General features: G+C 45.1%; 1 protein-coding gene across 1 annotated transcript in view; it reads right to left on the bottom strand.

The window, feature by feature from the left end:
• Positions 1-24,681, bottom strand: part of LOC310800854 (protein unc-13 homolog B-like) — a gene marked incomplete at both ends in the record, with an annotated part of 267,146 nt that overhangs the window by 30,330 nt on the left and 212,135 nt on the right. Inside the window, 6 exons of the mRNA XM_083664751.1 lie at positions 171-303; positions 2,973-3,044; positions 4,677-4,800; positions 13,093-13,218; positions 13,328-13,416; positions 23,050-23,133. Of these exons, the coding sequence (XP_083520877.1) occupies positions 171-303; positions 2,973-3,044; positions 4,677-4,800; positions 13,093-13,218; positions 13,328-13,416; positions 23,050-23,133 (628 nt within the window). The remainder of the gene's footprint in view (positions 1-170; positions 304-2,972; positions 3,045-4,676; positions 4,801-13,092; positions 13,219-13,327; positions 13,417-23,049; positions 23,134-24,681) is intronic.

Raw genomic sequence — 24,681 nt, 5'->3', positions numbered from 1 at the left:
AGGGGGACAAAATGTCCCCTTGTCCCCCCGCTTCCGGCGCCCATGCCCGACTGACCAGAGGAGGAACTAGGACCCATACCCAATTGTGTAGAAACGTCTGACCAAGCCAGAAGTACCGCTACCGTGGTAGGCGAGTGATTTTGTGTGTGTGTGTGTGTGTGTGTGTGCACCTTGTGCGCGCTGCGTGGTGATGAAGGTCTTAATGAGTGCATCGGTGCTCTGGGAGTACACGGACAGGGTGTAACTCAGAAAAGCCAGCTCAGGACTTTCCTCTACGAAGGCCCCACCCGCATGGAAGTATTCCTGAGAGAAGAGAGGAGGGAGAAAAAATCAGATAGTGCATTTTCCGATTTGATTCTGATGAATGAACTAAATAGCTGGTTGGAAAGAGGGGTTTGTAAACAAAAAACAACAACTACTACTACTACTACTACTACTACTACTATGACCAAAAAAAGTAAATTTTTGCTATTTCTTCATGTGAAATACTCCAGGAATAATATATAGGAATAATTAACAAATACATAAAAGAAGCTAAATCTACAAGTTAAATTGACAATTTTGCATAGCCTATTAGGACAAATCAGTGTGACATCACAACAACACAAAAGTACTTTCAGGTGCCACTGCAGCAGAAACTAGTATGAAATAAAGCTGAAAAGGTGTGCCAAACAAACGTTAATATCTCAAAAAACTAGACATCACATCGATTATATTTTGACAATGTGAGTGAGAGCAGAAGTAGCCAAAGGGTCTGTTGTAATACTGATGTATACTTCTGGCAGTTGCACCCGGAAGTGTAGCCAATCCATATGTTTACAAACATGCTGATTCGTCCTATGTCATTTTGAGAAAATGGCCATTAACTATTTTTTTTGTATGAAATGCTTAAAGGATAATTTCGGGGGTTTTTTCAACCTGGACCCTATTTTCCACACTGTATGTGTCTAATAAACTCATTGTGACATATTTTTTTCAAATTGGTCAAGTACTCACCGAGATAGCCTTGTTTACAGCTGAAGCAATGTGCTCAAACAGCTACACAGTGTACTGTACAGGGCAAGCATCGTCCCTACACCGCATCGTCAATAAACGTTCAACGTTCGCTAATAAATAATATAACTAGAACGACCGCAACGCGGACTTATGCCTCCGCCATTAGTTCATTCTTGAGTCCAAATCGCCATTTGAGGCAAATTGGAAGAAATTCCGTCAAGGCGCTCCTGTGATGTTGCGTTACAGAGCTTGGAAATTGGGTGTGTGAGGTCACAGTGACCTTGAACTTTGACCACCAAAATGGAATCAGTTCATCCTTGAGTCTGTGGACGCTTGAGGCAAATTCGAAGAAATTCCATCAAGACATTCCTGAGATATCGCGTTAACAAGCTTGAAAATGGCGTTGGAGAGGTCCCAGTGACCTTGACCTTTGATCACCAAAATGTAATCCATTCATCCTTGTGCCCAAGTCGACGTTTGAGCCAAATTGGCAGAAATTCCATCAAGCCGTTCTTGAGATATCGATTTAACGAACTTGGGAATGTCCGTACGGACGGACAACCCGGATCCATAATGCCTCCGGCCTGGCTATCGCCGGTGGAGGCATAATAAAATAAATTTGTTTTGCCGGATGGGAGGCTCAAACTGTCAATAGTGTCTGGCAACATGGAAATTACTCTATATATATTTAGCTGATTGATGGATAGTTTCCCATTCAGTCCCTCTGTTTTTTCCGTGCCCGTCCGCATGTCCTCGACTGCCACTGCCCGGGTGGGGTCGTCAAAAGGGCCTTTCTGTGTGGAGTTTGCATGTTCTCCCCATGCCCCCTGGGGGTTTCCTTCATATAGGAATCCCTCACTAAAACATGCAACATCCTGGTCGCTGAACTGGTGCCTCCTCTGGTTGTTCCGGGCGCCTGTTCGGAGGGAGGGGAACTCGTTGGAATAGTGTGATCCTCCCACGTGCTATGTCCTACCGGTGAAGCTTCCCCTGTCAGGTGAAAAGAAGCGGCTGGCTATTGCCCATGTCTCGGAGGAAGCATGGAGCCAGTTTCGGCTCTCCCCAGATTGGCAGAGGGTGGAGCAGCAACCAGGATAAATAAATTAAAATGAGCACTAACAGGGGATAAAAATAGGATAAAAAAAAAATCTGGAAAGAAATATATATATTAAAAAAAAAAAAAAAATCCCTCTGTTTTTGGCAACTTCTCCAGCACAGCGCTGTTGAAGAGATGGGGGAAATCCTCCGTGGTGACACAACGCGAGCTTTGCTGTCTTCTAGCTGGTTGCACCGACACGCTGCACGCCGCCTCGCTCAGCTGGTTCTGCTTGTGGGCTATCGGCATTGCGGGCTGTCGGCACATAGACGGGGCACCCCTGTCTGCTCCTTTCTTTCTCCTCGCCTGCTCGTATAGAGACGACTCCTACATGAATATTATTCTCCGGGGCGTACGAGCAGGCGAGGAGAAAGAGAGGAACAGACAGGGGCAGCCTGCCCTGTACAGTACACTGTGTATTTGTTTGAGCACATTGCTCCAGCTGTAAACAAGGCTATCTCGGTGAATACTCGACCAATTTGTAATAGAATATGTCACGATGAGTTTATTAGACACATACAGTCTGGAAAATAGGTTGGAAAAACCCCAGAAATTCTCCTTTAATACTATTTGTTACTAGTTGTTTTCACGATTGTTTTGTATATTTTAGTAGAAGCCACCCTCCCCCATTATATGTATGTCACTTTAAAGGACTTTTATAATTTGAAATTGTTTTCTGTTTTGCTCCGTCTTCTGCTTTTGATCGCTGTGCTGCTGCACTAAGTAAAATCCTTGTTTGTAATATGATTACTCGATATGGCTCTTCAAATGAATCTTGAGAAAATGATAATATCTCAAAACCGACCATTCCAGCCAATCCAGTGGGGGGGGGGGGGTCTCTCAAGTGTGTGTGAGTGTGCGCATGCATGTCTCCACCTACCTTGATGGTCTTCAACCCCGCAGCAATAATCACACACTGTTTGGGTGTCAGGGTTTTGGTTTCACCTCCTCCCTATAGCAACCACAATGACCAGACATACATCACACATCACACAGCACACCAAAGCACAGCACTCAAAAACGAGAAGACACTGGGGAAATCTTGCATCAGTCGTCAGGTTTCAGTTTCCAAGCCTCGACCACAGAGCAACTATGTGATCCTGTGTAGCTCAAGGGGTAGGATATAGCGAAATAAATAAATAAATAAATAAATAAATAAATAAATAAATAAATGAATGAATAAATAAATAAATAAATAATTAAATAAATAAATAAATAAATGAATGAATAAATAAATAAATAAATAAATAAATAAATAAATAAATAAATAAATAAATGCAAAAACGTGATCAAATCCACACATTCGTTGTCTTTTCAACATTTTCGTAAAATAATATAAGAAACTGTACATGTTTGCTTGGGTGTATATACGTATCTACTGTATATAGATTTTACATGTATATAAATTAAAGGAGAAATAGAGATCCATACAAGGGATGCAACAGTCTCTGACACTGGGGACAACTGTCACAAAAAATTGAAGTCCTCCTCTTCACCTTCTTTCCAACTGTGGGTGATGGACATGATCTCTGTTATAAGAATGGAGAGACTCAGAACCCACTCACTTAAGAAGTTTCAAACTATTTGGGACCCGTTTCGCCTACCTTGACAGTGGGTGACTTGCTGAGCTGGTTCATCTTGGACCCATTGCGTGGGACCCCATGCACATCTCTTCCAAGCACATAGGCTTATAAGGATGGTAGCAGCACATTGTAATAATTGTCGATATTATATGTATGCTTTTCTTTCTTTTCCTTTCCTGTTTCTGAGCTTGTTCGTTTGTTTTGTTTATTGTTAATAAAAAAAAACTACCTAACATCCATGTCTTTGACAGGAGTATAACCCTAACACATGTTTTTGACAAAAGTATTAACCCTAACATGTCTTTGACAGGAGTATTAACCTTAACATACATGTCTTTGACAGGAGTATTAATAACCCTAACATACATGTCTTTGACACATGTTTTTGACAAAAGTATTAACCCTAACATGTCTTTGACAGGAGTATTAACCTTAACATACATGTCTTTGACAGGAGTATTAATAACCCTAACATACATGTCTTTGACAGGAGTATTAACCCTAACATACATGTCTTTGACAGGAGTATTAATAACCCTAACATACATGTCTTTGACAGGAGTATTAATAACCCTAACATACATGTCTTTGACAGGAGTATTAACCCTAACATACATGTCTTTGACAGGAGTATTAACCCTAACACATGTTTTTGACCAAAACATTAACCCTAATATACATGTCTTTGACAGGAGTATTAACCCTAACATACATGTCTTTGACAGGAGTATTAATAACCCTAACATACATGTCTTTGACATGAGTATTAACCCTAACATACATGTATTTGACAGGAGTATTACCCCTAAGATAAATGTCTTTGATGGTGGGAGGAAAACCGGAGCACCCGGAGGAAACACACACGAACACGGGGAGAACATGCAAACTCCACACAGAAAGGGACCCAGGACCTTCTTGCTCTGAGACTACAGTGCTAACCATTGAGCCACCGTGCCAACCTTTTTTGAGAGGTGTTCGTGTGTGCGTACGTGTGTATCTACCAGGCTGTCATTGCTCTGAGGCAGGACCACGGTCTTCTCCAGGCTGCTGAGGACGATCTTCCACAGGTCCTTCAAGATCCTCTTCAGTACATACTTCTCACAGATGTCAGCGAAGATGCTAAGACTGGACGCACGCACGCGCACGCGCACACACACACACACACACACACACACACACACACACATACACACACACACACACACACATACACACAAAAATGTGTGGTAAAATCGACAGCTTTAAGCAGCAAAAAAAAATGGAGCCAAATGGCCTCTAGGCTTCTCCTAATAATGAATCAAGCAAAATAGAAAACGGTAAACAAGACATTATTTGGTGTCAAAGTTTGCTTCTTAAACCCTTTTACAGTAAGGCTTTTCATAGTAGTTATAATATTTCTGTCCCTTTTCATACTTTATTTTATTGGTTTTATTATAAACTTTGTTTTTTTGTGTGATCCTCGAACGCAAAGCAATGCTACTCATGACCTTATTAATAGAACACAAGGTTATATTATTAAGCGTTAATTAATAGGTAATAGGGCCCTTATAAGGTGCTTATTAACACATAACATGTGCTATCTTCCCAAAAGCGCTAATTTAGCGTTTGCGCTCGTATAACGCCATGCACAATGCAAATTGGGGGCGGACACAAGCAGCATGCCTGTGATAATACAGACAGGAGGTAGACAACCTTGCGACTTGGTGCAGCGAAAACAACCTGCATGCTAAATGCCCAAAAAACAGTGGAGATGATTGTGGACTATAGAAAAAACCCAGGCCCTCCTCCCCCCATCACCCTGGACAACTCCCCAGTGGACAGCGTGGAGTCCTTCTGCTTCCTGGGGACCACCATCAGCCACGATTTGAAGTGGGAGCTGAACATCAGGGCCCTCACCAAAAAGGCGCAACAGAGGATGTACTTTGTGAGGCAGCTGAAAAAATTCAAAGTGCCAAAGACCACGATGGTACAATTCTACACCTCCATCGTTGAGTCCATCTTCACCTCCTCCATCATCGTCTGGTATGCCGCTGCCATGGTGAAGGATATAAACAGACTGCAGCGCATCATCCGATGTGCTGAAAAGCTCATCGAATGTAACCTGCCATCCCTCCAGGATCTACATGCAGCCAGGACACTGAAACGCGCCTGTAAAATCATGGCCGACCCCTCCCATCCTGGCCACAAGCTCTTTCAAGCACTTCCCCTTGGCAAGAGGCTGAGGTCTGCAAAGACCAAAACCACCCGCCACAAGAGCAGCTTCTTTCCAACTGCCATCGGCCTCACCAATAAGGCCCGAAAGCCCCTCCCACTAGAGACTCACTGTCTCCCCTCCTGCCCCAGCTGAATCCCCCCCCCCCTCCCCTCCCTTCACACAGTAGTCTGTGACTCTCGTAACTAAGGCCTGGTTGGCTTGGACCGTGATGATAAATTGCACTGACTTCTTTTTTTATTTTTTTATTTTTTTAGATTTTTTTAAATAATTTTTTTAAATTAAAATTAAATTAAAATTAAATTAAACTTAATTTTAAACTTAATACTAGGTTTAAACTGTAGTTTTAACTTCTTCTAACTTAATATCAGTTTCACGTTTTAATGCCGATCTAACTCTGACTACTAATGTCGGGTAGATTTTGTGCAGACACAGGTTGCTTCGGAATATAATAATAATAATAATAAATTCAATTTATATAGCACGCTTTAAAATCCAAGGACTTCACAAGTTGCTTTACAGATGCATGATAAAAAACAATCAAGCAATCAAACAGGGAAAAATAAAAATAAAAAAATATAAAAAATAAATATAAAGGAACAGCTACTAAAAGAATAAAAAGATAAAAGGTTAAAGACATAAAAACATAACACGTGTAAATGGAGAGGGAGGACCCTAGGGGAAAGCTAAAATAAATAAGTGGGTTTTGAGTTTTGATTTAAAAACGTCAAACGAGTCTGTAGCCCTGAGTGGTCCTGGGAGCTGATTCCACAGCCGGGGGCCCAGTGAGGAGAAGGCACGGTCACCCATGCTTGTGAGTTTGGTCCTAGGGACAGAAAGGAGGTTGGAGCTGCATGATCAGAGTGTCCGGAGTGAGGATTGAGGGGTAACTAGATCTTGGAGGTAGGTTGGAGCAGTGTGATGAATGGCCTTGTATGTTAACAGGAAAAACACGCCGCCATCAGAACTCTCCCATACCATATCTGACTAGACTCCTGAACCAACATATTATCCCATAACATGTCCTGTTGATTTAGTTTGCTCTTGTCTATGCCTGAAGTCCCATTTTAGTTATGTGCTGTTTTGAATTTTTAACTTGTGTCGATGTCTGCTTTTTAACCTGTAAATTGGTAATTAATTCAGCCTACGGACTGCTATATGCCAATAAAGTACTACTACTACTACTACTAGGAGAAGTTTGTAGGTGATGCGGTGGTTAACTGGGAGCCAGTGAAGGGAGTGCAGAACCGGGGTGATGTGCTCTCACTTGCGTGTTTTTGTGAGAATCCGGGCGGCACAGTTTTGGACATATTGAAGTCTCTGGATGGTTTTGGAGGGAAGGCCAGCGAATAGGGAGTTGCAGTAGTCTAAGCGGGAGTTAATGAAGGAATGAACCAGTTTTTCTGCATGAACTCATGTGGGTCTTTAATGTATATTGATTTTAATGTACATACACACAAACTTAAGCACATTGTGTATATGATCTTTTGCACTAGTAATATTGAGTCTTTTTTGTGTTGACTTGATCACTGTATGGCATGCAGGCACCAAGACAAATTCCTCATATGTAACTTGCATATTGTGGAAATAAAGTGATTCTGATTCTGATTCTGATTCTGATCTGATTCTGATAATTGTACTGGGCATTGGCTGCCACAAGCTAAAGCAGGCGTTTCAGCGCTAAAATGTGGTGATAGATGGCATTATGCTATCGTCAGCAGCGCACAATTACTTCGCGCTAAGAGCTTTGAAAAGGACCTCTTACGCGCAAATACCTTTCTGCGCTGGATGCGCTGCACGGAGATTACGGCTGCGCTCCCAGCGCAGAGAGGTATTTGCGCCGTGGAAAGTTTTATCATCGCAAAGAGGGAAATTAATTGAGAAAACTTGTTGGACAATGGACATAGGCTATTTACCCTCATAAGTCGGAGGGTCGTTGGCACCACAGACGATCTGTCAATAAGCTCTCTGTGTCCTCGCATGAGTGAGTACACTCTATTACGCATGGAGAGAATTACAGCATATTGCATGCCTCGGCGAGGCAACCTTGCGCAAACAGCCATTGCGAGACGGGAATCTGATTGGTTTTGATTGACGTAATGCCCAGCCTTGCTTGGCCACGCCTGTGAATAATTCTGGTAGTTAAGCCCGCCCAAATCCCGTTTGCGCAGGCATTTTGGGGCGCAATTTTTTTTGGCACGGCTCTAATTTGCGTCTGCGACAGGTGCTGTGAACGTTTCCGCATCCCGGCCGAGAATTGCATCCCCAACATATTTCTGGGCTGTTTTAACTTAGAAATCAGGGAGGTCACGTCTACCAGACGGTTATATCACTTTTAAACAGTTACATTTCTGTATAAATGATTACAAGTAAGCTCCCGTGAGGTGGGAATGCTTTTTTCCTGCTGGGCGGGTGAGCAAAACTCGGCAGAACACCTGGCGGACGGCGCAAGGCGGACTGCTATCTTCCCATGCCTTAAGGCACGCGCAAACTGGTGGGCAAGCGCAATTAGGGGATATCGCCTGTCGGAAGATATAGCCCTATAAGTGTTAATAATAGCATCATAAACGTGTTTATTTGTAGCTTATAAGACATTTATAAGCACCTTTACTAGTGTGTTTTGTTGCTTTATTAAGCTTATTAGCAGTTAACTATGCACTTATTAACAGTTAACTATGCTTTTTGCAGGTACCGGATCTAAGGCTTAGTTCACACCGGGGACCCAAGCCTTGCCTATGCCTTGCCTTTACCCACGCTTTTAAATAGGCATCCGTTTTAGTCAACAAGGCTGTGTACACCGGCCGCCTGAGGGTGAACCCTGCGTGTACCCACGCCTTGCCTGTGCCTTGCCGATTTTATCGTTTAGGCGTGAGTTCTATTTTTAAGCCGACTAGGCGCGTGCAGGGAGGCTTCTTCTGTCAAGCCATGAAAGAAAAACGCGACAATATCCGTGGGAAAAAGCAGTCAACTGAATTTCAAAATAAGGGTTAGGGTTAGAGTTACTACAACAGTGTTGAGCAGAGAGAGAGAGAGAGAGAGAGAGATTGACGGGTGGCTATCACGTGGGGCTTTCTCCCTGTCTGCAAACAAATCTTCATGAGAGAGAATAGCGACCGAAGAAGCAAGATTGACAATGTTGTTGTGCCAGCACATATTCTTGCAAGATCACCTCTCTAAAATGTCCGACTATAGTCAGACCTGGTTATACATATCCAGCATCAATAGAACATTAAATATATCCGATTTATTTTACCTATGATAATTCGGGACCACACATGAAAAAATACAGTCGGGAGAGAGGAGAGGCGCTTGTGACTCGGCTCCAGGTTCAGCGTGCAAAGGCGTGTGGTGTGATCGCAAAAGCGTGTAATAGGTTCACGCCGAGCTCAAGGTCTGCAGGCGTAGGCTTAGTGTGAACTAAGCGTAAAGCAAGAACAGTGCCTTAGTAACGTTAATAAATCCTTTATTATGCACTTATTAACAGTTAACTATGGTTTTACTTCCTTTTGAACTTTGGAATCTCACACCATGCCAAGCTGCTCCCTGCAGTGCACCAACTGGACAATGTCTATTTTCTCAAAATTGACCCTTACAAAACCACCCATTGCGCCCGAAGGCGTCATAGGCAAATGGCATAGGCGCGGCCACCCACTCCGCCCCGTGATGAACACATCACGCCCCCACCATCTTGCCATAGTGTCCCTCTGCTTTTGTCCAGCAGCCCATACATACGTGTCTGTAACCATACATAAGTGTCTGTCTTTCTCTTGACCCTTGACTAGCTTACTGTTAGCTCTTAGCAATCAGTGACACCTGTCTCCTTGTGTTCCATCAACCCCAACGGGAGCGGCAGATGAGGACTGCACGACTTTGTCGAACCAGGCCCTCTTTGCCAGGAACGGCAGGACCCACTGCGAAAGCTAAGAGTGTTTTCTCTCGTGCTGTATACAGCTAGCTTGGTAGTCTCTTTAGCTAGCCAGCCTTTGGCTAGATATTAGCTCTTGAGTTACGCTAGCCTGAGCCAATTACCTCCCCGGCCGGGGTAGTGTTATAGCTAGCTTAGCGGCCTGCCTAGCGCTAGCTTATACTGTTGCTTGCACCGTAGCTTGTTAGCCGTCGCTAGGTTAGCCAAAAAAACCTTCGCAGCTTTTTTCTTTCGCCTCGCTGGCCAGACTGTGTCCACGGACCCATCTCACCCAACTATGGACGCGAACACACCGTTCCGTCAGTGCTGTCTGGGGCCGGAGCATGCCAAGCGCGCTTTGACGGACCCACACTTTTGCAGAAAGTGTGGTGCACTCCTCATGTTGGCGCGCCGCCATCGGGCCGCTACCGTCCATAGGCCGAGCTCCCGCTCGGGCCCAGGAGCGTGCCGCCTCCCGCCCGTCTGGGCTCGGAAACCACGCAGCCTCTGAGGCCTAGCTGGAGTCTCGCCCAATGCAGTGGGGCAACTCCCCGGTGCCAGACGAGGCGGACGCGGGCAGCCTGGAATACGATCACATTTATGATCGTGAGGACCTCATTGTACAGGTCCAACTGAGTGACGACGAGGATGGCGAGGGCATGTGGGAGCCAGAGGCCGCTTCGGCCGAGGATGAGGCCTGCGCCTCTGCTGGCGAGCTTTACCAGAGGCAGTTCAGAGAGGTAATGGCCAGGGCGGTGGATAAGTTGGGCATCGTCTGGGCCAAGCCCCCTCCCCCCCAAGCTCCGTACTCCGTGGGCAATTTTTTCAGCCTCCCTCCGGTCAGCCTCAATGTCACATGCTGCTATGCCCGGATGTACGGGACACCGTATGCACGCCCTGAGGATGCTCACAGGAGGCCAGGGCCCCTTCACAGGGATTCGCCGTGTGGTCGGTTTTGGATGGCGAGCTCAACCTGGACTACGTGACCATGCCACCACTGGAGGAGGCGTCCGGCCAGGTGGCAGCGATGGCCAACAATTTGGCCACCGTCCAGGGCTACCAGGCGGCCCTGCTAGCAGACCTGCAGGGTGCCGCCACTCCGGAGGCCTATACGGAGCTCCATATGCTCACAGACTATGCCCTGCGAATGGTGAAGTGTGTGGCGTTGAACGCCGGTAAGGTCATGGCCTTCTCTGTTGTCACCCACCGCCACCTCTAGCTGAACCTCACTCAGCTCACTGAGCCTGAGAAGAGGAGGCTGCTGAACGCGCCTGTCTCCCCATCTGTCCTCTTCGGGCCGTCGGTGGAGAACATGGCCCAGCAGCTGGAGAGGCAGCGGCAGGACTCGGCGGCTGTGAGATCCCTCATGCCATTCAGGCAGCGGGCTCCACGCCGTCCACCAGCCAGACCAGCCTTGGGGCCGCTCTTCGGGGTCTGCCCAGTCCCAGTCCGCGGGACTGCCTGGACCAGGGCAACCGCCCGCCGCAGGCCGCGCAGGCCACTGTGAGTGCAGCCGGTATGCCAGGCCGCACTTAGCCTGCCTCCCTTGGGGGAGGGGGGGAAGTGAGCCCACCGGGCTCTGTGCCCAAGGCCAGACGCCGACATGGAGCTTTCAAGAGGCCCCTGTATCCGGAGTGCCCCCGACCGTCGAAAGCCGCACGGCTAGGGGGCGAGCCCACCGCAGTCTGTGCTCAATGCCCAGCACAATTCTGGACCTCTCAGGTAGCTTATGCCCCGCTACGGCCCGTGTCTGTTAAAGCCCGGGTCGCACAGTGTGCAAGCTTTGCTCCGCGCACTCCGCTCCCCCCATGTTCTCCCCCACCTGCCCCCCCGACCCGACACCAGGTCACGCCCTGGCGATCTCCTTAGCAGTAGCCGATGGCCCTGGTACGGATACCGCGCCATCGTCCTACGCAAGATGTGGCCAGATGCCTTGATGTGGCCAGCATGCCCTTTGCGCACGTTGTGTTGTCAGCCGCCAGGCAGTAGTTCCTTAAGTCACTTTTATGCCTGCGGTTGCCTTGGTGAGGCCATGTGCTCCTTTGCCAGCCTCGGGTCTCAGGGTCGCATGAGGTGCTTCCTTGCAGCGAGGCTGGTTGTATAGATGGCATAGTGTGAGATTCCGAAGTTCGAAATGAAGTAAAACCTTGGCGTTGTCCTACAACCCAGGTTTTACGAGTGAGAATGAAGAATCTCACACATCTAGCCTCGCTGCTTCTTCGGAACAATGGGCTGCTGGACACTTTGAGTGACGTCATGGAAAGATGGTGCGGGCCAATGACGCCTTCAGGCGCAATGGGTGGTTTTATAAGGGTCAATTTTGAGAAAATATACATTGTCCAGTTGGTGCACTGCAGGGAGCAGCTTGGCATAGTGTGAGATTCCTCGTTCTCACTCGTAAAACCTGGGTTGTAGGACAACCCCAACGTTTTCACAGTGCACTATGTGGTCAAGGCTGATAAAATGTGATAAGTGCATAGTTAATTGCTAAAAAGTTAATAACAAACTATTTATTAAGCTTAATACAGCAATAAAACAGGCTATTAAATGTGCTTGTAAAGTGCTTATAAATGTCTTATGAGCTACCAATAAACACATTTATGATGTGATTATAAACACATATAATCTTATTAACATATAATAGTGTTAATAAGCACCTTATAAGAGCCTTATTACCTATTAATTTAATTAACACTTATTAATATAACCTTAATATAAAGCATTACCAAGCGTTACAAAGCCTTTTCTTAATGGTATGATGCTTAGTTGAGTTTTTATTACAGATTATATACTACTTTTTCCTGGCCTTTTTGAAAAACTAAAAATTCAAAAAATAAAAAATAAAATAGCAATCCCGCTTTAAAAATGAAAAATTCACATCCCCATTGCACCTTCCCTTTACTTTATATGATTTGCTTATAGCCTATGCTTTGGATTCTTACTTTAGTGTTTCTGCTTGTCTCAGGAGTCTGGGAGGGCAGAGGCTGTCTCATCAGGCTGATTGGACACACCTGGGATCTGTGTGTCTCCCTGCTTAAAACTCAGCCCTCCCGGCTTAGGCCTCAGATTGATTGATTTCTCTCTCCTCACTACCCTGCACTCACTTCAACACTTTGGTTATTCCATGCAACACTCTCCACACTCTGTGACACCCCACATTACTGGGTCTCCCCCTGTCTTTTTTGTTGTGGGTCTTGGTTCCCTATAGGCCAGGGTCATAACAAAACAAAAGTAAAAATGAAATTAAAAAAAAAAATGAATGAAAAATGCAAAACTATAATAACTTTGGTCCTCCACTTACTTGCTGTCCAGGAACTCCATGAGAGGGCGCAGCACTGCGTCGGTGTCGGCCTTGGCCGTGCTGCCTTTGATCTGGTACAGGATCTTAGCCATCTGACACATGCAGCCGCTGATACGAGCCTGGAAACTGGAGAGAAACCAGACCAGAGGCACAGACAAAAGACAACCAGCAAAAACTGGTGAGGGGTGGATGGTATGGTTCAGTTGATAGAGGTGTGTGTGTGCACGCGCCCTACCTGTTGCCAAACATGATGCTAAAAGAATCCAGGATGGTATTGAGCTCCACATGCAGCTTATTGATAATTTCAGCCGCCTCTGTGTCCAGCTAGACACACACACAAATGCACGCACAGACACACGCACGCGCGCTCTCACACACACACACACACACACACACACACACACACACACACACACACACACACACACACACACACACACACACACATGAACATAAAGATGGTAGGTTATTTCAAACCTTAGTCTAATCTTAGTCTAGCCTAATCACTAATACATGTAGTCACTCATGTGCTGCTATACCAGTCTCACTTCATAACTGTCTTTAAAGTGAGGGGAGTCACAGTGGCTATCGGCCCCATTCTGGTTCCTGATATTCGAACCTGTAGATTCAACGCCTCAATCACTGATCAGCATTGCTCTCCGATGGAAATACATTAATTTCAGTTGAGAGATGCAGGTGAGTATTGCACACTTTGGATTTATTCGCCTTACGCAATTATGCACTCGGAAACGAAACCGAACCTTGTTTTAGCTGTTTGTTTTTTGCAAGCTCTCTGCAATGTTTTTTGAAACGTTTTCTGGCACAATTTATGACGATCACACTTAGCTACGCTTCAAAAAAAAAAAAAAAGTGATGTTCATTTGTGAAGATGATCTTGCTGAACACAATTATGTAAATATCATATCATCACCACAGAGCTTATTTCAGGCATCTAATCCAAAACCCCATTGACTTCCAGACGAGGGAACTTCTGGGTTGGCCTCAGTCCCCAATTCAGCCTCCCTATTTTTGAAGCCAATGCGGAAATTGCATTCTTTCAAATGGCCAGTTTGGCGCAGTTTGTGTAGCGCTCCCCAGGAACATCCATTCAACTCTATGGGAAACGAGCCAACTTCTCTCTCTGTCTATGTCTTAAATAAACACTTTCCAAATGAGTTTATGGTCTGAAAAAACAATTTCAAGTATTTTTCATGCTCTAACGCGCTCCGTTTTCCAAATTATAGCCCCATTTCGAGGAAAATTGACGACAAACATCGGATAATAAGAACAGTAATACTTCCGACTGGTAGAGGCAGCAATGTGCCGCAAGGCATCAGGTAGCAAGTAATAGTTAAGCAAATTATCAGAAAATAGCGTTACTTTATGATATTTTAATAATGTTAGTAGACACATGTAACTATAGCCTATAGATACCATTAGGGGTGTCACGATATTTCGTCGCACAATATATCGCGATATCGAAACGTCACGATATGCGTATCATCAGAAAATAATGATATTGTTAAAAATAAAAATAAAAAAAATGAGCAGAATCAACACACATGAGTGAGGGGGTAGACTACTACGGGCATGGCAAAACAGCTCAAGGGGTACATAAGATTACATAAGTTTAGGGACCATTGAGCATGAGTTATTTAAGAAATAGATTGTATACTTTATTTTTCTTTCACCATGCAACAAACATTTAGTTTGTGACAGTGTGACACATTCTATTGCAAGAGAAGCATTATCTTCCATGTTGTTTTCTAGTTATTATAATAACACTTTCCAAAAACAGCATTTGTTTTGTATTTTGTGTATTTCAAATGAAAGACTATTTTTCCAGTATTTTCCCAGGGCTCCCTTGAAAAGAGGTTTCGATTTCAACGGGACTCACATGGTTAAATAAATGATAAATAAATACCTAAAAATTATTTACTTTTGTTAAAAAAAATATTGTTAAAATATCGTATCGTATCGTTATCGTGAACCCAATATCGTGTATCGTATCGTATCATGAAATTAGTGTATCGTGACACCCCTAGATACCATACATCTAATGTTCATAACATGGCGGACCATTTAACGTTATCTATACCGTTAGATAAAGCCTTAAAGGAACACTCTGTCCATTTTCAACCAGCTTTGTATCATTAGAACATCAGTAGTATATCAGAAAACTGTAAACTGTTTTGAAGTCTGTCATTTAATTTGACAGTTATTGAGTGTTAAAGTGTGGACCAGTGACATCACTGGTCCACACTAACTCAAATTAATAACTCATTAACTCAAATCAACTCTCAATAACTGTCAAACTATCTAATTTGACAGTGGCCGTTTTTTCTCTCTAAACCTTGCTTAAAACGAGTACGGCTCAAGTAAGCTCCCCTTACGCGTGCGTCTTTCCTGACACATCACCTCACCCTCTTGTGAGTATATCCGTATTACGGAACCATCCCCCCGACCTGCAGTTTTTAGCAGTAATTACAATCATCTATGTATGTTTTAAAACCAATTGTATAATAGTGATTGAGAAACAGCTGTCAGCAGTTAAAAGCGACGGTAAACATAAAAGTCTTTAGTCTATTTTTAAAAGTAAGTAAAGTTGGGGCAGATCTGAGGTCTTCAGGCAATTTGTTCAAGCTAGCAGAAGCATAGTGGGTATATGCGGCCTTCCCATGATTTGATTTGATCCTAGGGACAGTTAATAAGCTGGACCCTCACTGACCTGAGAGGTAGACGGTTCGTAGCGCTGGAACAATTCAGCGATGTATTTTGGGCCTAGGCCATTAAGTGATTTATAGACTAATAACAGTATTTTAAAATCTATTGACACACTGGCAACCAGTGTAAGGACTTAAGGACTGGAGTGATATGATCAGCTTTCTTAGTCTTCGTTAGAACTCTAGCAGCAGCATTCTGAATGAGCTGAAGTTGCCTAAGTTCTTTTTTGGAGAGACCAGAGAAAAGGCTATTGCAGTAGTCTAACCTACTATATAGATGAAGGCGTGAATTAGTTTTTCTAGAACCTGTCTGGACATGTATCCCCTAATTCTTGCTATATTTTTAAGATGATAAAAAGCTGATTTTCTGATTGACTTAATGTGGGAGTTAAAGTTGAGATCGGAATCAATAATAACGCCAAGATTTTTGACTTGATCCTGAGGCTTCAGGGATCGAGACTCAAGCCGTGCAGTGATTTTAAGCCTTTGTTCTTTGGGACCAAAGACGATCACCTCTGTTTGTTCTTATAGCATGGTGTGAGAGACGGACATCCCCTCTGCTCAAAGTGGCCTGCTCCATGTCAAACACTGCGGAAGTTCAAACAATTTCCTTGCTAGATGCACATCAATATCTACAGGTAAAATGGACATAAAACAAACGTCTTAATGTTAGTCTCACGCGCCTTTATATTTATAAAGCCATTATGGTGATGGCCATCACAAAGGAGATACTTTATTTTTCGTTGGACACGGACTGCATTATTGAGAACAGTGCACTGATGTGACTGTCTGCTTCTGATCTGGTAGGACATGCGATTGTTATTTGATATATACATGGCTTTGTTAAGACTGCGTTGCTTAATGTGCTGTGTTTTGGCTGGGGTGCCATGCCAGGGTAGGAAATTAGCGGGGGCTCGGGGCAAAATGCCCTTAAAAAAAATCCGCACAACCCCCGCCCCTCCTCCTACTAGCGTTATTTACCTCAGTGACAGGCAGCACAAGCTAGCTGGCTAGCTAGTTCACTGATGTTTTTGCCAAGTACATTAATAACATGCCAGACAATCAAAAGTTTTGTTGAGATAGGAGATGGGATATTTAACTGTGATTGTTTATGAACTTTTAGAAATAAAATATGCTTGGGTAAGAGTCATTGATTGGTCTGTCATGCTACATAGGTGCAACTAAAGTATTTCCCAACATTTGATCAAATTGCCCTGGAAATTATCCAAAATGCCCCGGAAATATATTTCACAGGGGCAAAAGTAGCCCTTGTTCAAAAAAGTTAATTTCTTACCCTGTGCCATGCTCATGTCTGCGTGTGGTGGTGTGAATGTGTTTGTAACTGCCTCATTTCATGACGATGTGATGATGTACCTTGTGGCGCTGGGCAGTTGTTTTGCAGCTGGGGATGCTGTAGGCTGCATTGTGTCAAGTGCTGTATCAAACTTGGACTGTTGCTAGCTAGACTTCCATCACTGTCAAATGGAGCTAGTGGCTATGGCAAAATCTAATCAAATAGTGGTCTGTTGCCCTGATGTGGACTAAATTAGGGGTCCTTAATATGAAAAAGCTTGATAATCACTGGCCCAGGGAACGTATCTCTCTTTCCATCCCTGTCTGCCACCATGGACAGCACCAGAGAAAGTGTTTCTGGGCAGTCTAAGTCGCAAATCTCATACAAAGCTGGCTGAAAATTGTCAGTGTTCCTTTAAGCAAGCAGCATTCTACCATAAAGTGACATGTATGCATATAGGGAGACAATTGTTTTTCACCATTGTACAGCCACAGCACATACGAGGATATTAATGTGGTGTGTGTAGTTCTTCATAGAGCTAGCCTGTTCATTTTGCTCTCAAAGTGTACCAGAATGATGCATTTTACTTTAAAATGTAGAAATTATTCTCCCGTGGGGGGCCAAAGGTACCCCACCTTCGGGGCTGTATATTACGTCAGCTCATATTAATTTCTCACTTGTGGAATCAGATTAATATTTTATTATAAAGCCACTGTGGCTCTGGCCCTTTCAGCTCTCACTGTTGGTTGCTTTGTGATGTTGCTGATGTTGGAATTGAAGCTCATTCTACATTGCAAGTCGCTGTGGATGAAATTGTCAGCACACTGCTTAAAGCAGGGGTCCCCAATTGCTTTTCACAAAGGGCGCAAAATTTTTTGAGCACTTGAAGGCAGGTTTAGAGGAATAACACATTTTTAATTAACAGTTGTGATGTCATTTTTCAGTTTAACCACCAATATTTGATCCTTTTCTCACTCCTATGTCACCACCTGCTCTCCCTGCAGGGCTTAAAATTAACTTTTTTGACCACCTGCCATAATGGCTGCTAGATTTCAAAGTTACCAGCCAATTAGAATTTCCACTTGCCAAAATATTTTTCTTATAATAACGAGAATATGAGTGGGTTAATTTAAGCATAGGTATTACTAAGTGGCCGGGGATTCTCAAAGCCTGTTGAGGGTCACACAAGAACAAAAATGCACTCTTGAAGCTAAATAAAACCAAACCAACCAAAACCAACGAGTTAATTATTTAAATGTATACAACAGGTAGTTCCGGCCGAGCAATTTGATTGGACAAGAGGGATCTTATGAGTGCCTATATTTCACGATAATGCACTGGCGCTTCACTGTGTGTAGGGTAGGCTATATCACTCCGCTTCACAGCTGCTCTAATCAACAAGCTTCACAGCTGCTGTAATCAACAAAACAAACACCAGCCACGTTACATTGAACGTCATTCAAAGCGTAACCGAGAGCACAAAGATGGATTTTTTTCCTAAGACAACTTTTGACTTAAACTATGAATGCTCGTCAGAAGAGGACGAGGGGGAGCAACATTCTTCTGCGGAAACCTCCAGGTTTGCTCATATTTCACCTGCAGGACTTGACGATTTGGAGAAAAACAAAAACGAAGCAAACACTGTGAAGCAAACAGTCTGGGCTGTGAACTGCTTTCAAACTTGGCTATGTTCAAAAACTATGACCATCAACTTCCAGTCAATTGAGAAGACAGAGCTGAATACTGTTTTGAGGCAGTTTTATGGATCCGTACGGACGAACAACGGAGAGCTATATGGGATAAGCGGTTACCTTGGGCTTCGTGCTGGTTTAAATCGCCATATCAACGAGCCGCCTCTCAGCCGTTCATGGAATTTAATGCAGGATGCTGAATTCAACGAGGACGGTGATTAGTGATACTTCGCCACACTTTTTTGTCTTGCAGGTCTGAAAGCTTGTTAAAAAGTTATTGGCGACCATCCACGGAGAGCAGGAAAAGATGGAGCAACATAGGCTACTGTCAGATCAAACAAGCTCATCCTCGGTATCCGACATGCCTCCTGCAAAGCGACAGTCAACCGTGCCGTCACCAGACTCTGTTCTCTTCACTGGCTGTACAATAAATGGAAACGTGCAAATCAATGTGTATGACAAAAAGTAGACAGCCTGCAGTTATTAGGCTGATTAGGCTACATTTTCTGCAAAGGGAAAGCTGGGGGGACTATTTTTGTTGGCGGAGGAATAAATACAGAAATCATCTATTTTCTCAGCTTTTTGACATTTTTTTAATCAGCCTTGTTTAATAGAACTGTTGTATAAAATCAATATCACACTCGAGGTTGTGCATTGTTGGCTAATATTGGCACTGCTGTGATTATCTACGGCACTCGGCCTGCGGCCTCGTGCCTGCGACCGAATCACAGCAGTGCCAAATTAGCCAACAATGCACTCCCTCTCGTGTGATATTGCTTAATTCTACTTCAATGTAAAACAGTAATTTCTTACACATGAGATTACTTTGAGCCTTTTAGTCATAGCGATTATATATTCCAGACTGAAATGTTATAACAGAAGTGGAGTATTGGCCAGAATGACATGAACATTTGGACACATTCAGCCGGTATCTTGCATGTTCGTTCAGGTGCACTGTAAAAATATATATATCAGATTATATATATATATATATATATATATATATATATATATATATATATATATATATATATATATGTATATATATATTTTTTTTGTGTGTGTGTGTACAAAAAAAAAAAAAAAACCCAGCCACTTTCGATCCCAAGCCCGGAAAAATGGGGAGGGTTGCGTCAGGAAGGGCATCCGGCGTAAAACCTAGCTAGCTAGATGCCAAAGAGATTATGCGGATCAATAATCATGTTTCCATACCGGATCGGTCGAGGCCCGGGTTACCAACGACCGCCACCGGCATTGCTGACCAGCAGGGTGTCGGGGGAAATTGGGCTACTGGTGGTAGAAAGAGAAGAAGAGGGGGGGAGCATGTCCGGAGGAGGAGAGAGAAGAGAGTGGGGAGGAGTGTGGAGGTGAGGGTAGGAACCCTGAATGTTGGCACCATGTCCGGTAAAGGGGGAGAGATAGTGGATATGATGGAGAGAAGAAAGGTAGATATTCTGTGTGTGCAGGAGACCAGGTGGATGGGGAGTAAGGCCAGGAGCATGGGGAGAGGGTACAAACTGCTCTACTATGGGGTGGATGGGAGAAGAAATGGGGTAGGAGTAATCCTAAAGGAGGAGTATGCTAGCAGCGTGGTAGAAGTGAGGAGAATATCAGACAGAGTGATAGCTGTGAAGCTGGTGAGGGAAGGGCTAATGCTAAATATTATCAGTGCGTATGCCCCCCAGGTGGGGTGTGAGATGGAAGAGAAAGAAAAATTCTGGAGCATGTTAGATGAAGTGGTAGAGAGCGTGCCGGCAGGAGAGAGAGTGATGATTGGAGCAGACTTCAATGGGCATGTAGGGGAAGGTAACAAGGGAGATGGGGAGGTGATAGGAAAGCATGGCGCAAAAGAGAGGAACGCAGAAGGGCAGATGGTGGTAGATTTTGCAAAGAGGATGGGGATGGCAGTAGTGAACACATACTTCATGAAGAGGGAGGAGCACAGGATAACATACAAGAGTGGGGGAAGGTGCACACAGGTAGACTATGTCCTATGTAGAAGGTGTAACCTGAAGGAGGTCAGGGACTGCAAGGTAATCGCAGGAGAGAGTGTAGCTAGGCAGCACCGGATGGTGGTCTGTAGGATGACAGTGAAGGCCAAGAGGAAGAAAGCCAAGGGAGGGAAGATAGAGCGAAGGATTAAATGGTGGAAGTTAAAGAGAGAGGAATGCTGTGTGGAGTTCAGGGAGGAGGTAAGACAGGCGCTGGGGGGTAGAGAAGAGCTGCCGGTTGGTTGGGCAGCCACCGCAGAAGTGGTGAGGGAGACAGCAAGAAAGGTACTTGGTATGTCTTCAGGAAAAAGGAAGGAAGAGAAGGAGACCTGGTGGTGGAATGAGGAAGTGCAGGAAAGTGTACAGAGGAAGAGGGTGGCGAAGAAGAGGTGGGATAAATTCGGAGATGAGGAGAGTAGACAGAAATACAAGGAGACACGGCGGGAGGCGAAGAGAGAGGTGGCAAAGGCAAAGGAAAGAGCATTCAGCGAGTTGTATGAGAGGTTGGATACCAAGGAAGGAGAAAAGGATTTATATCGATTGGCTAGACAGAGGGACCAGGCAGGGAAGGATATACAGCAGGTTAAAGTGATAAAGGATAAGGAGGGCAGTGTGCTGACCAGCGAGGACAGTGTGATGAGAAGGTGGAAGGAGTATTTCGAAGAGCTGATGAATGAAGAAAATGAGAGAGAGAGGAGGATGGACAATGTGGAGGCAGTGAACCAGGAAGTACAACAGATAAGTAAGGAGGAAGTGAGGGCAGCTATGAAGAGGATGAAGAGAGGGAAGGCGGTCGGCCCAGATGACATAGCAGCAGAGGCCTGGAGATGCTTAGGAGAGTTGGCAGTGGACTTTCTAACAAGACTGTTTAACAACATCTTGGTTAGTGAGGAAATGCCAGAGGAGTGGAGGCAAAGTGTACTAGTGCCTATTTTCAAGAACAAGGGAGACGCACAGAGTTGCAGCAACTACAGGGGCATAAAGCTGATGAGTCACACTATGAAGCTTTGGGAAAGAGTAGTGGAGGCTAGATTAAGAGGAGAGGTGAAGATTAGTGAGGAACAGTATGGGTTCATGCCAGGAAGAAGCACAACAGACGCATTGTTTGCCCTGAGAATGCTGATGGAAAAGTATAGAGAAGGCCAGAAGGAGTTACATTGCGTCTTTGTAGACCTAGAGAAGGCATACGACAGGGTACCAAGAGAGGAGGTGTGGTACTGTATGAGGAAGTCAGGAGTGGCTGAAAAGTATGTGAGAGTAGTGCAGGACATGTATGAGGGCAGTGCGACGGTCGTGAGGTGTGCAGTGGGAGTGACTGAGGGGTTCAAGGTTGGGGTGGGATTGCACCAAGGGTCGGCCCTCAGCCCATACTTGTTCGCAATGGTGATGGACAGGCTCACAGACGAGGTCAGGCAGGAGTCCCCGTGGACTATGATGTTTGCAGACGACATAGCAATCAGTAGTGAGAGCAGGGAGCAGGTGGAAGAAAATCTAGAGAAGTGGAGACATGCGCTGGAGAGAAGAGGGATGAAAATAAGTAGAAGTAAGACAGAGTATATGTGTGTGAACGGGAGGGAAGATGGAGGGGGGGTGAAGATGCAGGGAGTAGAGGTACCAAAAGTGGAGGAGTTTAGATACTTGGGGTCAACCGTGCAGAGTAGTGGGGACTGTGGCAAGGAGGTAAAGAAGAGAGTGCAGGCGGGGTGGTGCGGGTGGAGAAGGATGACTGGGGTGATCTGTGACAGAAGGGTACCAGCGAGAGTGAAGGGAAAGGTCTACAGCAGGGTAGTGAGACCAGCCATGCTGTACGGTCTAGAGACGGTGGCACTGACAAACAGGCAGGTGGCAGAGCTGGAGGTGGCAGAGATGAAGATGTTACGCTTCTCTCTGGGAGTGACCAGGCTGGACAAGATAAAGAACGATTACATCCGAGGAACCGCCCATGTTGAGCAGTTTGGACAGAAAGTGAGAGAGGCAAGACTGAGATGGTATGGACATGTGCGGAGGAGGGAGGTGGGGTACATTGGGAGGAGGATGCTGGAGATGGAGCTGCCAGGAAAGAGGAGGAGAGGAAGGCCCAAGAGGAGGTTCATGGACGCAGTGAAAGAGGACATGCAGGCAGCGGGCATGACGGAGGACGATGCAGAGGACAGAAACCGATGGAAACAGATGATCCGCTGTGGCGACCCCTGACGGGAATAGCCGAAAGAAGAAGAAGAAGAGTGTGTGTGTGTGTGTGTGTGTGTCTTCAAGCTCACCTGCTTAGCTCCCATACATGTAGATTCAAACATCTCCTCAAGCAAGACCGTCATCTGTTGGATGTTGTTCATCAGCACACAGGGCTGTAGGAGGAGAGACAAAGTTTTGTGGTGTTAAGTAAATCTCTTTGGAAGTGATGTGCCTTTTTGTCACGCCCCGCCCCCTTTTGCCTAGTGGGCATGGAAAGTTAATCAGTTCGTCCTTGGCCCATGACCAACCTTTCTACAAATGTCTACAAAGGTGTTACGTGAATCTGTGTGGAAGTTAAAGGAGAATTTCGTTTTTTTTTAACCTGGACCCATCTCCTGGCATTAATTATGATTTGGCCACTCACCAGGCGATCTCCGCGGCGTTTCTGGCCGTCCTAGCATTGTTTTGACATCAATAGCGTCCAAGTCAGTTGTAAAATGGAGCTGACTTGGGGCCAAGTGTGAGCCTGTCTTTCCTGCATCTAAATAGCTATTTTTATTCCCGTTTTCGCCAAATATCGTCAGAATCTGATCCCTCAAGAAGCACCACAGTGATATTTCGCCAAAGGCTGTTTCCTGGAGTCCCACAGGGATCAAATTACCTCAAACGTGATCTCGGTCACCAAGGCTCGTGAAGTCCCGCGATACTTTCCTGCCGACTGACCAAGTACAGGAGGACGCTTTGCGGTGGTGGTTTTAGCGCAACCTATGTGGGGTTTGGCGTAACCTATGTGGGATTCGAAATAACGAAGGTTATGCCAAACCCCACATAGGTTACGCTAAAACCACCACCGCAAAGCGTCCTGCCTGTACTTGGCCAGTCAGCAGGAAAGTATCGCGGGACTTCACGAGACTTGGTGACTGAGATCACGTTTGAGGTAATTTGATCCCTGTGGGACTCCAGGAAACAGCCTTTGGCGAAATATCACTGTGGTGCTTCTTGAGGGATCAGATTCTGACGATATTTGGCGAAAACGGGTGTAAAAATAGCTATTTAGATGCAGTAAAGACAGACTCACACTTGGCCCCAAATCAGCTCCATTTTACAACTGACTTGGACGCTATTGATCTCAAAACAACGCTAGGACGGCCAGAAACGCCGCAGAGATCACTGGGTGAGTCGTCAGATCTTAATTAATGCCAGGAGATGGGTCCAGGTTCAAAAAAACCGAAATTCTCCTTTAAGCACCTTTTTTGTAACCTGACGCTGCCAGATGGACGGTATAGCTCCACATAGGTTTCACTAAACCAGTCGATCTGGGAATTAAGTAACCAGACCCGCTGACGGAGGCGGGCACTTTTTCCAAGCTACTTGGCAGGTGATTGGATGACCCATCTGTCTATCACCGCTGGTGGGTGTTAACTTCAACCAATCAGATCGCTGAAGGTGCCTGTGGATGATCTCCGTGGTATTCATTGATTGAGTCCTCACGGTCGTAAAGTCACCTTCGAAGCATTTAGTTAGATTATAACGAACTAGTTGTGTGGCTTAGCCTTCCCAAATGTTGAGGGTCGTTTTTTAGAATTTAATACATAGAATTGGGAACGTTACATTCAATTTCATTCAGACTGCCTGTCGCTTCCGCGGCGGCAGCCATGTTGACAAGTGAAAAGAACTACAAAGACCATGTGCGTCACACAGAAAGCCCGCCTAAGGCTGCC

Source organism: Poromitra crassiceps (assembly GCF_964638095.1).
Source record: "Poromitra crassiceps genome assembly, contig: HAP1_SCAFFOLD_125, whole genome shotgun sequence".
NCBI lineage: Eukaryota > Metazoa > Chordata > Actinopteri > Beryciformes > Melamphaidae > Poromitra > Poromitra crassiceps.
The sequence above is the reverse complement of the archived record's forward strand: the minus strand, read 5'-3'. Positions and strand labels throughout refer to the sequence as shown.